The sequence below is a fragment of the Pseudophryne corroboree genome, chromosome 7 (genome assembly GCF_028390025.1).
Source record: "Pseudophryne corroboree isolate aPseCor3 chromosome 7, aPseCor3.hap2, whole genome shotgun sequence".
Taxonomy (NCBI): domain Eukaryota; kingdom Metazoa; phylum Chordata; class Amphibia; order Anura; family Myobatrachidae; genus Pseudophryne; species Pseudophryne corroboree.
Window position 1 is genome coordinate 104,278,433 of NC_086450.1, and position 15,983 is coordinate 104,294,415.

Below are 15,983 nucleotides of genomic sequence, written 5' to 3' on the forward strand. Positions count from 1 at the left end.
TGAACCAACCTATTGTGGTGCCTGTGGCTACAAGGAACGTGGAGGATTCAGAGTCCCTAGATGTGGTCAGGACATTGAAAATTTATGTGGCCAGAACGGCTCGGGTTAGGAAAATAGAGGCTCTGTTTATCCTGTATGCAGCCAACAAGGTTGGTGCTCCTGCGTCTAAACAGACTATTGCTCGCTGGATCTGTAACACGATTCAGCAGGCTCATTCTACGGCTGGATTGCCGTTACCGAATTCGGTTAAGGCCCATTCTACTAGGAAGGTGGGCTCTTCTTGGGCAGCTGCCCGGGGCGTCTCGGCATTACAACTTTGCCGAGCCGCGACTTGGTCGGGTTCAAACACTTTTGCAAAATTCTACAAGTTCGATACCCTGGCCGATGAGGACCTAATGTTTGCTCATTCGGTGCTGCAGAGTCATCCGCACTCTCCCGCCCGTTTTGGAGCTTTGGTATAATCCCCATGGTTCTTACGGAGTCCCCAGCATCCTCTAGAACGTAAGAGAAAATAAGATTTTAAACCTACTGGTAAATCTTTTTCTCGTAGTCCGTAGAGGATGCTGGGCGCCCGTCCCTGTGCGGACAACATCCTGCAGGACTTGTATATAGTTACTGCTTACATAAGGGTTATGTTTCAGTTGGATCAGTTTTGGACTGATACTGGTTTTGTTTCATACTGTTGACTGGTTCGTATATCCCATGTTATACGGTGTGAATGGTGTGGCTGGTATGAATCTTGCCCTTGGATTTACAAAATCCTTTCCTCGTACTGTCAGTCTCCTCTGGGCACAGTTTCTCTAACTGAGGTCTGGAGGAGGGGCATAGAGGGAGGAGCCAGTGCACACCCATACCTAAAGTTCTTTTTAGTGCCCATGTCTCCTGTGGAGCCTGTCTATTCCCCATGGTCCTTACGGAGTCCCCAGCATCCTCTACGGACTACGAGAAAAAGATTTACCAGTAGGTTTAAAATCTTATTTTTTGTACTGCTCGGCTGCACAAGCGATCGCACACTTGCAAAGCGAAAATACGCTCCCCCATTGGCGGCGACTATCGCAGCGCTGCAAAAAATAGCTAGCGAGCGATTAACTCGGAATGACCCCCAATGACCAAAAACATACTGCAAAATCAGAAGTGGAATATTCTGCAATGGCTGAGTCAATCACCTGATCTCAACCCAAATAAGCATGCATTTCACTTGGTGAAGACAAAAATAAAGGTAGAAAGACCCACAAACAAATCTGCAGTAAAGGCCTGGCAAAGTATAACAAAGGAGGAAACCCAGCATTTGGTGATGTCCATGGGTTCCATACTTCAGGCAATCATTGCCTACAAAGTTTTCTCCAAAAAGCATTAACAATTAACATTTATTTATGATCATGTTAATTTGTCCAATTACATTTGAGCACCTGAAAAAGTTTCATACAATGGCCCTCATTCCGAGTTGATCGGTCGCAAGGCGAATTTAGCAGAGTTACACACGCTTAGTCTACGCCTACTGGGAGTGTATCTTAGCATCTTAAATGTGCGAACGAAGTTTACGCAATATTGCGAACAAAAAAAACTTAGCAGTTTTAGAGTAGCTCCAGACTTACTCTGCCTGTGCGATCAGTTCAGTGCTTGTCGTTCCTGGTTTGACGTCACAAACACACCCAGCGTTCGCCCAGACACTCCCCCGTTTCTCCGGCCACTCCTGCGTTTTTTCCGGAAACGGTAGCGTTTTCAGCCACACGCCCATAAAACGCTGTGTTTCCGCCCAGTAACACCCATTTCCTGTCAATCACACTACGTTCGCCGGTGCGAACAAAAAGCCGTGAGTAAAAATCCTTTCTTCATAGCAGAATTACTTAGCGCAGTCGCAGTGCGAACATTGCGCATGCGCTCTAAGCTGATTTTCACTGCGATGCGAAAAAAAAGAACGAGCGAACGACTCGGAATGAGGGCCAATATTTTTGTTCAACTCCTTGAATTACAGCTGAAATTCTGCACTTCAACTGCATCTCCATTGTTTAATATGAAATCTACTGGGATTAACTGTATATAATGTGTTCGTGGGTGTGGTGTTATGCAAAAAATATGTGGTGCTAAAACAAATATCCTTATGTAGAAGGACTAACAGCATCTTCTTTTGCAAATAGAAAAACCATTGAACGTAGGGATAAAATCACAGACTTGCTGGCAGCTCAAATGAAAGAGAAATTTGATGACGAAGAACAGCGCACAGCAAACGCCATAGCTGAACTGGAACGGAAAAGCAAAAAAGAGAATCAGGAAAAAGAAGAAAAGATAAAAGCAGATATAAAGGCAATTACAGAGCACAGACTTGCCATGGTGAGTAGGGGCCTGTCTTAAAAAGAAAGGATTATTGTCGTAGCTAATATCCATCTGTTTACCGGAGATGTGATATTAAGAGGTTACTTTGCCACTCTGTCTCGTCGGCAATGCTTCTTTCAGGGTGTTGTGTTTAGCTGGTGCAGCAGCTTCCTGCTGTTGGCTGTGGCTGGTTCCACCTGACCACTTACTGAAGATCAGGACAGTAGGCATCGCATTGGCAAGTTGAACCCTGCACAGGTGATCCATGGCTTAGAGCAGGCGTTCTCAAGTACCCCAGCAGGCCATGTTTTGTGGATTTCTTTAATTATACACAGTTAAGTTAATCGGTTTTGCTGGTTCACTAATTATTTCATCTTCATGCACAGAGAGCCTCAAAACATGACCTGTTGGTGGTACACAAGGACTGCAGATGAGAACCACTGTTGTCGAGTAAAAAGCAGTTACCTTCCCTACCATAAACTGAAATAAGCACTTACTGACCCACTCCTTTAAGCAGGATGGCTAACTTGGGACAAGAGGTAGACTGTACTGAGCAAACCAATCAGGACTAAAATAAGCTGACCCAAAGAACAAAAATAGTTTTTTAATTACCTACCGGTAAATCCTTTTCTCGTAGTCCGTAGAGGATACTGGGGATCCATTTAGTACCATGGGGTATAGACGGGTCCACTAGGAGCCATGGGAACTTTAAGAATTTGATAGTGTGGGCTGGCTCCTCCATCTATGCCCCTCCTACCCAGACTCAGTCTAGGAAACTGTGCCCGAGGAGACGGACATACTTTGAGAGAAGGATATAAAAGGATAGTGGTGAGATTGCTGTTAAGTTCCTGGTGCTCAGAACAAGAGAGATGTTGTGTAGTGAGTCCAGAGCACCAGAACGTGACGCTGAAATAAGGTGTGGTATGGAAATAGCCCCTAGCAGCCTACCTCCATTGTTTCACCCGTGTGGTCAGTTCACGCCTGCGTGACTATGGTTTCTTGGGCCCACGGCAGCCGCGTTTGAAGGACGGATTAGGTCTGCCCAACTCCGATGCCCCCAGGTCTTAGAGTGAGACAAGGCGTGAACCGAGACAGGATAATAACAAGGGGACCTCTAACTAAAGCAAACAGAAGGCTAGGGGCTACTAACAACCCTAAAACTAAATACATGTGCGGCACGCCGCCAAAGGAAAAGAACAACAAAGGAAATGCTGTCCACTTGCCGACACTATACTGTTGTGTACCGGCGGTGACAGCATATGCAGAACCCTCTGCAAAACACCAGTAACAGATATAACCTAGGAATACAGCGGCCTAGGCCGACGGACGCGGCAAAGCCGCTACTCACGGAACCGGTACAAATACTGGCAAACAGATAGGAACCCCCAATGTAGCCGACACAGGCTCTCAGAACCGGAGGACAGGCAGAATCCCAAGCGACAGACTGGTGGACACCAAGAAGCCAGATACTCGACCAGGCACAGACAAAGCCACAGGACTTCTGGACAGGAACGCTTCATGGCAGGACACTGGATCAGACACTGGATCAGACACTCAGGAACTGTCAGGAACTAGCACAGAACTCAAGAACTATCACCGGTGTCTGTGTATTGCACTGAGCCAGAATATAACAGAGAGCCCTAATTAATTATGTCGTGCAGCTGCCCTGTTGCACGACTCCAAACTGACAAGATGCAATTAAACAGACAGGTGAGGCCAAACACATGGAAACAGGCTGCAATTACACAGACTCACCACCGGCAGCAAACAAGAGTCTTCTAAACCAGAGCAAAGGGAAATCCTGGCCTGCAAGAGAACTATAAACATAAAATAAATGGAAAACAGGAATGAACCACTACCTGTGGTTCATAACAGTACCCTCTCCTTAAGGGTGGGCTCCGAACACCCCATGACACCCACGGGGAACAGAAACAGAAGTATAACATAAAATACATAACCAAAATGCAAAACAGGAATGAGCCACAGCCGTGGCTCATAACAGTACCCCCCCCTTGAGGAGGGGTCAACGGACCCCAAAATTCAGGTTTTCCAAAAACAAGGTATACATTAATAAACCTGACACTGGACAAGCTTGTAACAGTGCCCCCCCCCCCCCCCCACCCCCTTGACGGTGGCCACTGGACACAAGACAAGAGAAAAAAAACAAAAACCTTTTCTTTTTTTTATATACACCACAAGGCAAGAGTCAGCAATATTTTTTTTTCTTCTTCTTCTTTTTTTTACAAAGTTCTTGAGGTCTGACCAAGGTAATTCCCCAAACATTGTCTGAACTGATGGTACCTTCCAGCAAGGCTGGATTCAAATTAGAGCTTGGTTTCTTAACCTTGGGAGCTGAACTTTCAGGCAAAGTATTACTACTAGAAGAAGACAGAAAAGCACATCCTGTAGTCAAAGCAATGGGCTGAGATTTTTGTGCCGAGTTTACAGTATACGGTGGACTCTCAGCATATAAGACGGGTGACCTAGAGGAACCTGAACCAATTTCTTTGGAACCATATCTCTTAATAACTGCATCACTGAATGCCGGGGGATCCTGAAGAATGGGATCTTCAGCTTTCATTAACCTGGACGCCCACTCAAAAGGCTCTCCTCTAAAGGAATATATCAGATAGAGCACAAGGTTCTCTGAAGTGATGCCCAGAAACGGTCTACACAACAAAATGGTGTAATAGTGTTTGTAAAGCGCCAGAAATTGGACTAAGTCCCCATCAAAGATTATAGATGTTGAGATATCAACAGAGTCAGGATCTGCTTCCTTCCCATCTGACTGACTAGAGTGCATTGCTAGGACCTGGTCACTACTGACCCTACTCGGGGCTGTGACTTTCTGAAACCCACCAGGGGCAGTGACTTTCTGAACCCCACCTGGGGCAGTTGCCCTTGGAACCCCACCTGGGGTAGTGACCCTCAGAACCCCCTCTGGGGCAGTGGCCCTCGGAACCCCCTCTGGGGCATTGGCCTTCGAGAACCCCGCTGGGGCAGTGGCCTTCGGGAACCCCGCAGGGGCAGTGGCCTTCGGGAACCCCGCTGGGGCAGTGGCCTTCGGGAACCCCGCTGGGGCAGTGGCCTTCGCGAACCCCGCAGGGGCAGTGGCCTTCGGGAACCCCGCTGGGGCAGTGGCCTCTGATTCTTTTACTGGGACCGGGCCGTCAGCCTCCCTCTCTGGGACCGGGCCGTCAGCCTCCCTCTCTGGGACCGGGCCGTCAGCCTCCCTCTCTGGGACCGGGCAGTCAGCCTCCCTCTCTGGGACCGGGCAGTCAGCCTCCCTCTCTGGGACCGGGCCGTCAGCCTCCCTCCCTGGGACCGGGCCGTCAGCCTCTCTCTCTGAGTCGATAATTATCGAAACTTCTCCCGGGACTATGACCTCCGGAACTTTTGCTGAAGCTATAACCTTCAGAACCTCCACTAACGCTATGCCTCTTGAGTCCTTTCCTGGGGAAGCGACCTCTAGACCCTTCTCTAGGGCTGTGTCTCTCGAGACCCCACTTGGGGATATTACTTCAAAGATCCCTTCTGGGGTTTTGCTTCTCGAGTTCCCTTCTAGAACTATGGTTTTAGATATCCTTTCTGGGGTTGCGCTTTTCAAGTCCCTACCTGGGGTAACAGCTTCTGAGACCCCTTCTGGTATTGACACCTGAGCTATAATATTCGATGTCCCTCTATGACTCTGGGCATCGGGTACCGCTCCAGGACTCTGGGCATCGGGTACCGCTCCAGGAATCTGGGCATCGGGTACCGCTCCAGGAATCTGGGCATCGGGTACCGCTCCAGGAATCTGGGCATCGGGTACCGCTCCAGGACTCTGGGCATCGGGTACCGCTCCAGGACTCTGGGCATCGGGCACCGCTCCAGGACCCCGGGCACCGCTCCAGGGGTTTGCAACTCTGCTTCAACAGGAAAATCAAGAGAGGAGAGAAACATTCTCCTTTGGTTCCTGAGTCTATAATGGGGCTCCCTAGCCCAAGGACCCCAATTATAGGACAGAGTGCTTTTTAGTGTGGGTTGTGTGACAAGTACCTCTGCCACAGTAGAGACAGGAGTAGGTCTTGAATCCTGACTCCACTTGGCCAGAGGGCAGGACTTGTCGCCACACTTTGGCTTGCGCAACTCACAGGTCTGCAGATAGTGGCCTAAACCCCCACAATATAGGCATAAATTTGAGTTTCTGCGACGCAGACGCTCCTCTTCTGAGAGCCTGGGCCGCGGAAAACTTTTAAACCTTTTCTCTTTAATTAAACCTGAGGATTCACTTGTCACCATACTGTGAACAAGAGTCTCTTTAGAGGATGAACTCTCAACAACTTCTGGCAAAATAAGCAAAATTTGGGTCAGAAGGTTTTGAGTTCAGGGCTGAGAGAGATGCTTGCAGGGCTTGCATAGTAGGCATAGGAGGATTTCAAACTAGACAAGACAAGACAAGACTAGACACGATTCTAGACACGATTCTAGACACGATTCTAAGACCAGATTCTAGACAAGATTCTTAGACAAGATTCTAGACACGATTCTAAGACAAGATTCTAGACAAGACAAGACTGGACTGGATTTTTAAACTAGACAAGACAAGACTGGACTGGATTTTTAAACACCGGACTGGATTCTGCACACTGAATTCTAGACAGGACTGGATTCTAGACAAGACACTGGACCAAAAAAGAAAAAACTACTATTTAGCTTTGTTTCTTTTTTGTTGTATGGCCGGTGATAATGTTACGTTCCTGGTGCTCAGAACAAGAGAGATGTTGCGTAGTGAGTCCAGAGCACCAGAACGTGACGCTGAAATAAGGTGTGGTATAGAAATAGCCCCTAGCAGCCTACCTCCATTGTTTCACCCGTGTGGTCAGTTCACGCCTGCGTGACTATGGTTTCTTGGGCCCACGGCAGCCGCGTTTGAAGGACGGATTAGGTCTGCCCAACTCCGATGCCCCCAGGTCTTAGAGTGAGACAAGGCGTGAACCGAGACATGATAATAACAAGGGGACCTCTAACTAAAGCAAACAGAAGGCTAGGGGCTACTAACAACCCTAAAACTAAATACATGTGCGGCACGCCGCCAAAGGAAAAGAACAACAAAGGAAATGCTGTCCACACGCCGACACTATACTGTTGTGTACCGGCGGTGACAGCATATGCAGAACCCTCTGCAAAACACCAGTAACAGATATAACCAAGGAATACAGCGGCCTAGGCCGACGGCACGCGGCAAAGCCGCTACTCACAGAACCGGTACAAATACTGCCAAACGGACAGGAACCCCCAATGTAGCCGACACAGGCTCTCAGAACCGGAGGACAGGCAGAATCCCAAACGACAGACCGGTGGACACCAAGAAGCCAGATACTCGACCAGGCACAGACAAAGCCACAGGACTTCTGGACAGGAACGCTTCACGGCAGGACACTGGATCAGACACTGAATCAAACACTGGATCAGACACTCAGGAACTGGCAGGAACTAGCTCAGAACTCAAGAACTATCACCGGCGTCTGTGTATTGCACTGAGCCAGAATATAACAGAGAGCCCTAATTAATTATGTCGTGCAGCTGCCCTGTTGCACGACTCCAAACTGACAAGATGCAATTAAACAGACAGGTGAGGCCAAACACATGGAAACAGGCTGCAATTACACAGACTCACCACCGGCAGCAAACAAGAGTCTTCTAAACCAGAGCAAAGGGAAATCCTGGCCTGCAAGAGAACTATAAACATAAAATAAATGGAAAACAGGAATGAACCACTACCTGTGGTTCATAACAGTACCCTCTCCTTAAGGGTGGGCTCCGAACACCCCACGACACCCACGGGGAACAGAAACAGAAGTATAACATAAAATACATAACCAAAATGCAAAACAGGAATGAGCCACAGCCGTGGCTCATAACAATTCCGACCCAGCACACACAAACAAGAGCAAAGCCATGCTAACCAACCTGGAAACAGGAACAGCAGCAGCTGAACCAAACAACAATACTTAAACAGGTAACAGTGCAGGACGAACAAAGCATTGGGCGGGCACCCAGTATCCTCTACGTACTACGAGAAAAGGATTTACCGGTAGGTATTTAAAATTCTATTTTCTCTTATGTCCTAGAGGATACTGGGGATCCATTTAGTACCATGGGGAAGTACCAAAGCTCCCAAACCGGGTGGGAGAGTGCTGAGGGTCCTGCAGAACTGATTGACCAAACTGAAGGACCTCAGAGGCCAAGGTATCGAACTTTTAGAACTTTGCAAACGTGTTTGAACCTGACCAAGTTGAAACTCGGCAGAGCTGTAAGGCTGAGACACTGCGGGCAGCTACCCAAGAAGAACCCACCGACCTAGTCGAGTGGGCCTGTACAGATTTTGGACATGGCAATCCTGCCGTGGAATAAGCATGCTGGATAGTGAGCCTGATCCAATGTGCAATTGACTGCTTTGAAGCAGGACACCCAATCTTATTGGGATCGTAAAGAACAAACAGCGAGTCCGATTTCTTGTGACAAGCTGTTCTCTTCACATACACCTTCAAAGCCCTCACAACATCCAAAGACTTTGACGTAACAGAGGTGTCTGTAACAACCGGTACCACAATTGGTTGGTTGCTGTGAAACGCCAATACCACCTTAGGAAGAAATTGCTGATGAGTCCTGAGTTCCTCATGGAAGATTACATAGGGGCTCTTGTGAGACTGCGCCCCCAGCTCTGACACACGTCTTGCTGAAGCCAAGGCCAACAGTGTGACTGTTTTCCACGTAAGATATTTTACGTATACCTCCTGTAACGGTTCAAACCAGTCCGATTGGAGGAACTACAGCACCAAATTGAGATCCCAAGGTGCCATGGGAGGCACAAAGGGAGGCTGGATGTGCAGAACCCCTTTCAAGAACGTCTGGACCTCAGGAAGAGAAGCCAATTGTTTCTGAATGAAAATGGACAAGGCCGAAATCTGGACTTTTATGGAGCCCAGACGTAAGCCCACATCCACACCTGACTGCAGAAAAAGCAGGAAACGTCCCAGATGAAAATTCCACCGCAGAATATTTTCTGCTCTCACACCAAGAGACGTATTTCTTCCATATACGGTGGTACTGTTTAGACGTTACTCCCTTCCTGGCTTGAATCATAGTCGGGATGACCTTGTCAGGAATCCCTCTCCTGGCTAGAATCAGCCGTTCAAACTTCCATGCCGTCAAACGTAGCCGTGTTAAGTCTTGATAGACGAACGGCAGGAGATCCTCGCGAAGAGGTAGAGGCCACGGATCTTCCAGGAGCATCTCCAGAAGGTCCACGTACCAGGCCTTTCTTGGCCAATCTGGAGCAATGAGAATTGCTTGAACTTTTTTCCTTTTCATTCTTTTGAGAATTCTTGGGATCAGCAGAAGTGGAGGGAACACGTACACCATCTAATAGACCTATGGAGTTGTCAGAGCGTCCACTGCCACTGCCTGTGGGTCTCTCGACTTGGAACAATGCCGCTTGAGCTTCTTGTTGAGATGAGAGGCCATCATGTCTATTTGTGGACATCCCCATTGACTTTTCAAGCACTTGAACACCTCCGGGTGAAGGCCCCACTCCCCCAGGTGCAGGTTGTGTCTGCTGAGGAAGTCTGCTTCCCAGTTGTCTACTCCCGGAATGAAAACCGCCGACAACGCCAACTCGTGATTTTCTGCCCAGAGGAGAATTCTTGATACAGTATCTCTGACATTGCTGCTCTGCTTTTCATTCCTACCTGTCGGTTTATGTACGTACTGCCGTCACATTGTCTGACTGAACCTGAATGGCCCGAACTTGAAGATATGAGGCCTGCAGAAGGGCGTTGTATACAGCTCTGAGTTCCAGAATATTGTTTGGAAGGATGACTTCCTGACTTGACCATCTTCCTTGAAACTGCACCCCCTGGGTGACATCTCCTCAGCCTCTGAGGCTTACATTTGTGGTTAGCAGAATTCAATACTGAATCCCGAACCGTCGACCCTCGATTAGGTGAGAAGTCTGTAGCCACCACAGAAGGAAAATCCTGGGCTTTGGCGACAGACGGATCCTCTGGTGCATGTGAAGATGCGATCCGGACCATTGGTCCGACAGATCCAGCTGGAAGGACCTCGCATGAAACCTTCCGTACTGAAGCGCCTCGTAAGAGGCCAGCATTTTCCCCACAAGGCGAATGCATAGATGCACCGATATCCGGGTTGGCTTCAGGACATCCCGAACCATCGACTGGATTACCAATGCCTTTTCCAACGGAAGAAAAACTTGTAGCACATCTCTGATAGCCCCTATAAGAGCCTGTATTCCCTGTGACAGAGCAGCGTCCCCCCCTTCTAAATCCACCTCCGCCTCCTCCATTTCTGACCCCTCAGCGTCAGACTGCAGGATATGGGCCAGAGTTCGTTTTTGTGGATAAATGGCAAGGGACTGAGACACTTGTTTGGGGACTGAGTCTCTGTTCATAATCTCATCCACAGACTGTCTTAAGTATTGCGTCTCTTTCGCATTGCGGGACAATTTATTAGAGATATTAGAAATCATTCCTCTGAGGGAATCCAGCCACGCTGGTTCAGCCCCCTAGCCTGAGTAGGTGCACTACACTTAGTACATAGTAGTGAGCTCCCTGGAGAAGAGGAACACTCTGCCGTACATGAAACACACACTTTGCCTGACATATTGTAAATGTGACAGCATACACTCACAGGAAAGGTTAAAAACACAATTAACCCATAAAGAGCCCTTCTAGGGAGACATATAGGTATTTGGAGCCAGCACACCGTGCCCTTATTGCTAATGCCAAGCTTAGCCGGGTCACAGACTAAGTACCCAGATTGGGGATTTAGTACACTAATAATCGCTCCCCCCCTGATATGACCTCCTGGTACCGCTGAAGTAATCTGGAGTCACACCGGAGGAACTGCGCGTCCCTATCAGTTAGCGTCTGTATCCACTGCAGAGGGAAAATGGCGCAGGTGAGCTGCTGGATCCGCTCATAGTGAAGCCCCACCCCTTCAATGGCACGCGGACTTCCCGCACTTTTTTATACTGGCTGAGGTAATTTGTGCCTAAAATGGAGACAGAACCGTTTTAAGGCTTCGTTTGCCAGTGTGGGTACTGTGTATAGTGTACTGAAACGCAGTGTGTAGACGCAATCCACCCCGGTAAGAAGCCGTGCGTCTCCGTACCCTCATGCCGCCATAATGGCAGCGACCTGCTAACTGGGACGCTGGCTAAGTACTCACCCCTCTTCTTTATTCTGGCTCTGTTAGGGGTGGCGGCGTGCTGCGTGAATGTACGCTTGCCATGGTGGGGCTTGCGAATGGTTCCCTCAGGAGCTAGTATCCTGTCAGCGGGGAAGGGGACCATTAACCCTTCAAGAGGTTGGGCCGTTCCCCCCCACTAAGTCCCACGAAGCAGGCAGGCTGGTGCCATCCAGTCCTGCCTGAAAATAACAAACAGAAATACAAATGCAGAAAACTCTTCAGGAGCTTCCATAAGCGTGACCGGCTCCTCCGGGCACATTTTCTAAACTGAATCTGGTAGGAGGGGTATAGAGGGAGGAGTCAGCCCACACTGTCAAATTCTTAAAGTGCCCATGGCTCCTAGTGGACCTGTCTATACCCCATGGTACTAAATGGATACTCAGTATCCTCTAGTACAGGGGTGGCCAACCAGTCAGAGACAAAGAGCCAAGAAATCTTGTTAGGCACATCAAAGAGCCGACTTCGAGCCGAAGGCGCACTTGCAAAAATGGGGTGTGACCTTGTGCCTGCTAGGACATGCCCCTGGTGTAAAATACATTGAAAAAGCCAGATCCAACATAAAATACAATGAAAAAGCCACTTCTACATCAAATAATTGAAAAAGCCAGATCCGCATAAAATATATTGAAAAGCCAGATTCACATAATATACTTCAGTTCTCCCATGTGTCACTCCAGCCAGCACCCGCCTGTGTCACTCCAGCCAGCACCCGCCTGTGTCACTCCAGCCAGCACCCGCCTGTGTCACTCCAGCCAGCTTCCCCGTGTGTATTTGGCTTCTTCAGTTCTCAGTCTACGTAGTGCTGCTGCATGTCTGGCTGGAGTGAAGCGGTTTACAGATCTCTTGTGGTCACGTGAGTTTGAGTGTTGGGAGCCACATTTGAATGAAGAAAGAGCCGCATGTGGCTCAAGAGCCACGCGTTGGCCACCACTGCTCTAGTACGTAAGAGAAAACTTTATGCTCATCTGCAATTAAAGTCTCCCCAGAATAGTGATGAGGACTGACCACTCCTTCCAAACAGAAGAGATTTCAACACACAATGGGTTAAAACCTATAAATGAGATATAATCATAATTTACAGTATTCTTCGAGACCCAACATCTTTATTGTTCATAAATGGGACAGTATCCACTGGAATTCTTTTTCATAAACAGAGGGATTTCCTGGCTGTCACTCAATGAATGGTATGTGGTTGTCAAGGTGATGCATTTTGTTACATGTAGCCTATTTATAGCTTCAAATAATGAAAAAAGAAAAAACAACATTTCTGAGGGGTACACTGGTATTCCACAGGGAATAACATCAGGGTGTAGAGTTGGATCTTGATCCGAGGCACCAACAGGCTAAAGCTTTGACTGTGCGCTAGGCAGCCCTGGAAAGAGCTTTTTTTGAAGACTTCAAGGGCCGCAGCACTTTTATGTCAGTCTGAAATTCTGTGCTGCGGGTCCATCACCTCCCCAGCAGCGCTGCATACTCCCACGGCCTGGTTCCCTGGTACTTGCGTCGGAGGTGCACCGGACTTTAGGCACACACCGCTGACGCCCTCCTGGATCGTGTGGCTGCACATCAGGGAGGAGGTAAGAGGTTCCCCACGTGGGACCCGCCGGTAAATCGCGTTGGTCACGGTCCCAGGAGACGGACCGCGCCGCTGGCGTGGACACTGTACTGCACAGGGACCCCACTATATCCACCAGGGCAAGGGAGCACAGGTCGGATTTACTAAAATCCGCTTGTTATAGGCTCCACAGGACCCGGTGGTGAGGACCAGCATAGGGGATAAGGTGCTGACATGTAGCCCCTCCCCCAGCTCCGGGCACCATCTACTGCTGGTGTTCCCGCCTTGGAGCTGCCTCACACTCTCCCTCACTCCCTGACTGAGACGCTGGGTGCCATCTTCTATGATTAGCTGCGACTGGTCTCCGGGACTGCAGGGCAAAGTCTCCTCTGTAAATCCGCCTGTACATCAGCGCCGTGATTTTACAGACACTTAAGTATTCTGCATGTCAATAATAAGACAGCATTAGTTAAGAACAAATGTACCTGTGCCAGAATATATTGCACGAGTATCCTGATATATACATCCGGTCTCGGACTGCGCATTGTTTTTTATATATATATATATATATATATATATATATATATATATATATATATATATACATATATATATATATATATATATACACACACACACACACACACACACACACACACACACACACCAGTCCAGTGCAGTTTTATTGTCTTACTAAAATATCTGCTTTGTCACCAGGAGCGGTTTTTGGTTACTGGCAAGCAGTGCCTGCGCCAGGGGCGCTGCAGCCGGGGGGCGCGGCCGCAGTCACCCCGCAGGTACCGCTGCCTACCCGCTCCCCGGCTGCAGCAAATGCCTTGGGCTGTGCGGGTGACCACTGCAGCCAGCTCCAGTGACAGACACTAGAGGTCATTATTGACCTCTAGTGTCTGTGCGGCGCTGCTGTGGGAGAGATGTAATGACGTCTCTCCCATAGAGAGGAGCCGCAGGAGGCCAGACGGAGCAGCAGCAGCGGTCGGGAAGCAGGAGCGGGGCAGTGGTAAGTATTGTTTTTGTATTTTTGTGTGTGTTTGTAAGCGGCTACTAAGGGGCACAGCGACAGGGGGCACAACTACTGGGTGCAAAGAAACGGGGGCACAACTACTGGGGGCAAAGCAACAGGGGGCACAACTACTGGGGGCACAGTGACAGGGGGCACAACTACTGGGGGCAAAGCAACAGTGGGCACAACTACTGAGGCAAATCTATTGGGGGCATAGCTATAGGGGGCACAACTACTGGGGCATAGCTACAGGGGGCAAATCTACTGGGGGCAAATCAACTGGGAGGCACAACTACTAGGAGCAAATCTGGGGGCACAGCTACTAGGGGCATAACTGGCCACGCCCCTCCCCTATGAATCCACGCCCCTTTTTGTTTAACTGTTTAGCTGGGGGGGGGGCGGGGGGATCGCCAGTCGAAACTTTTGCTCTGGGTGCCACAAGGTGTAGAACCAGCCCTGATTGTCACTGTGACTGTGTGTGCCTGTATCTGCTGTGTGGATTTCACTTTCAGTGTATCCCAGCTATATCTATCACTGTATTCTGTACCCTAGGACTAGGTGCATCAGGGTCTCATATATAGTGCTGCACAGTATTTACCGTTAAGTGTATTCTACTGTGTACTCAGTCACTTCATACCGGATTTATTGGCTGATGTTGTGTACTGTGTACGCAATCAAATAGTACCGGATTTAGACGCTGGAGTTGTGTACTGTGTACGCTGTCACATACTAGGGGATTTATTTGCAGGTATTGTACTCTTTCTGGCTGTATCGTACTCATACGCTATGCGGTTGCATTCACTAAAATGTCTAACACAAAGGGCAGGAAATCCACGGATGCTCCTGTATCATGCAGCACATGCGCCAGGGTTTTGTCTGAGTAGGAAGGTTTGAATGATGGTGTAATACATCTCCCAGTCAGTCTGCAGCTCCTGTAACCAATCAGGAGCCACCTTGGGCGGCGTTCTCATCTATGCTCAATACGCTTGTGACACGCCTTGCGCTCCCTATGGGACCTGTGCCCATGCGGCCACATATTGTCCCTATGGTAAATCTGCCTTGGGCAGAAAATTTGTCTACCCAGTTGCAGCAATTGAATCATACTTTGGTTAGACATAAACCTACCCCACGTCACTCTGGTGCCAAGAGGTCATCTAAGCTGGCCACTTTCTCCTCACAATCCATTAATCTCTCGGAAGATTCTTCTGATGAGGGTGGGGAGTATACAGCTGCTTCTGACCGAGGAATCTACAACTCAGGTTTATGTCCCTGACCTAGTGGTTGCTATTAAGCAAATCCTTCAAATAGATGATGATGTGGATCATCAGAAGGTGACAAAAACATTATTACCGCATTCTGACCATTTGGTAGACATTCGTCAATAACCCTGGTCTTCGCCAGGAAAGAAATTCTCCCTATCTAAAAAGATGGTAGCTCGTTATCCTCTCTCTTCTGAGTTGTGTAACAAATGGGAAAATTTACCGCCGGTGGATTCACATGTCACCCGTCTCATGGTGCAATCTACCCTACCTGTCACCTCACTGAAGGAACCGACAGATAAGTGTGTGGAGGGTTTCCTGAAGTCTATTTACTCCCTTACAGGTGCTGAACATAGACCCACTACAGCAGCCTCCTGGGCTGCAAAAGGAATTGAAGCATGGGTTCAGGCATTAGAGGAAGAGCTGCCTCAGGATATATCTGACACTGCCAGACAATACCTGTCTCATATTACCACCGCCGCCTATTACATTCAGGAGGCGTCCTCTGATGCAGGTGTGTTGGCGGCCAAGGTATCGACTACGTCCATTCTGGCTCACCGTATTCTGTGGTTGAGGTCAT

General features: G+C 48.7%; 1 protein-coding gene across 1 annotated transcript in view; it reads left to right on the plus strand.

Annotated features, from left to right (window-relative positions):
• The window catches only part of CFAP210 (cilia and flagella associated protein 210), a 142,278-nt gene that overhangs the window by 103,802 nt on the left and 22,493 nt on the right, over positions 1-15,983 (plus strand). The window contains exon 7 of the mRNA XM_063933513.1: positions 2,139-2,331. Coding sequence (XP_063789583.1) covers positions 2,139-2,331 — 193 coding nt within the window. The remainder of the gene's footprint in view (positions 1-2,138; positions 2,332-15,983) is intronic.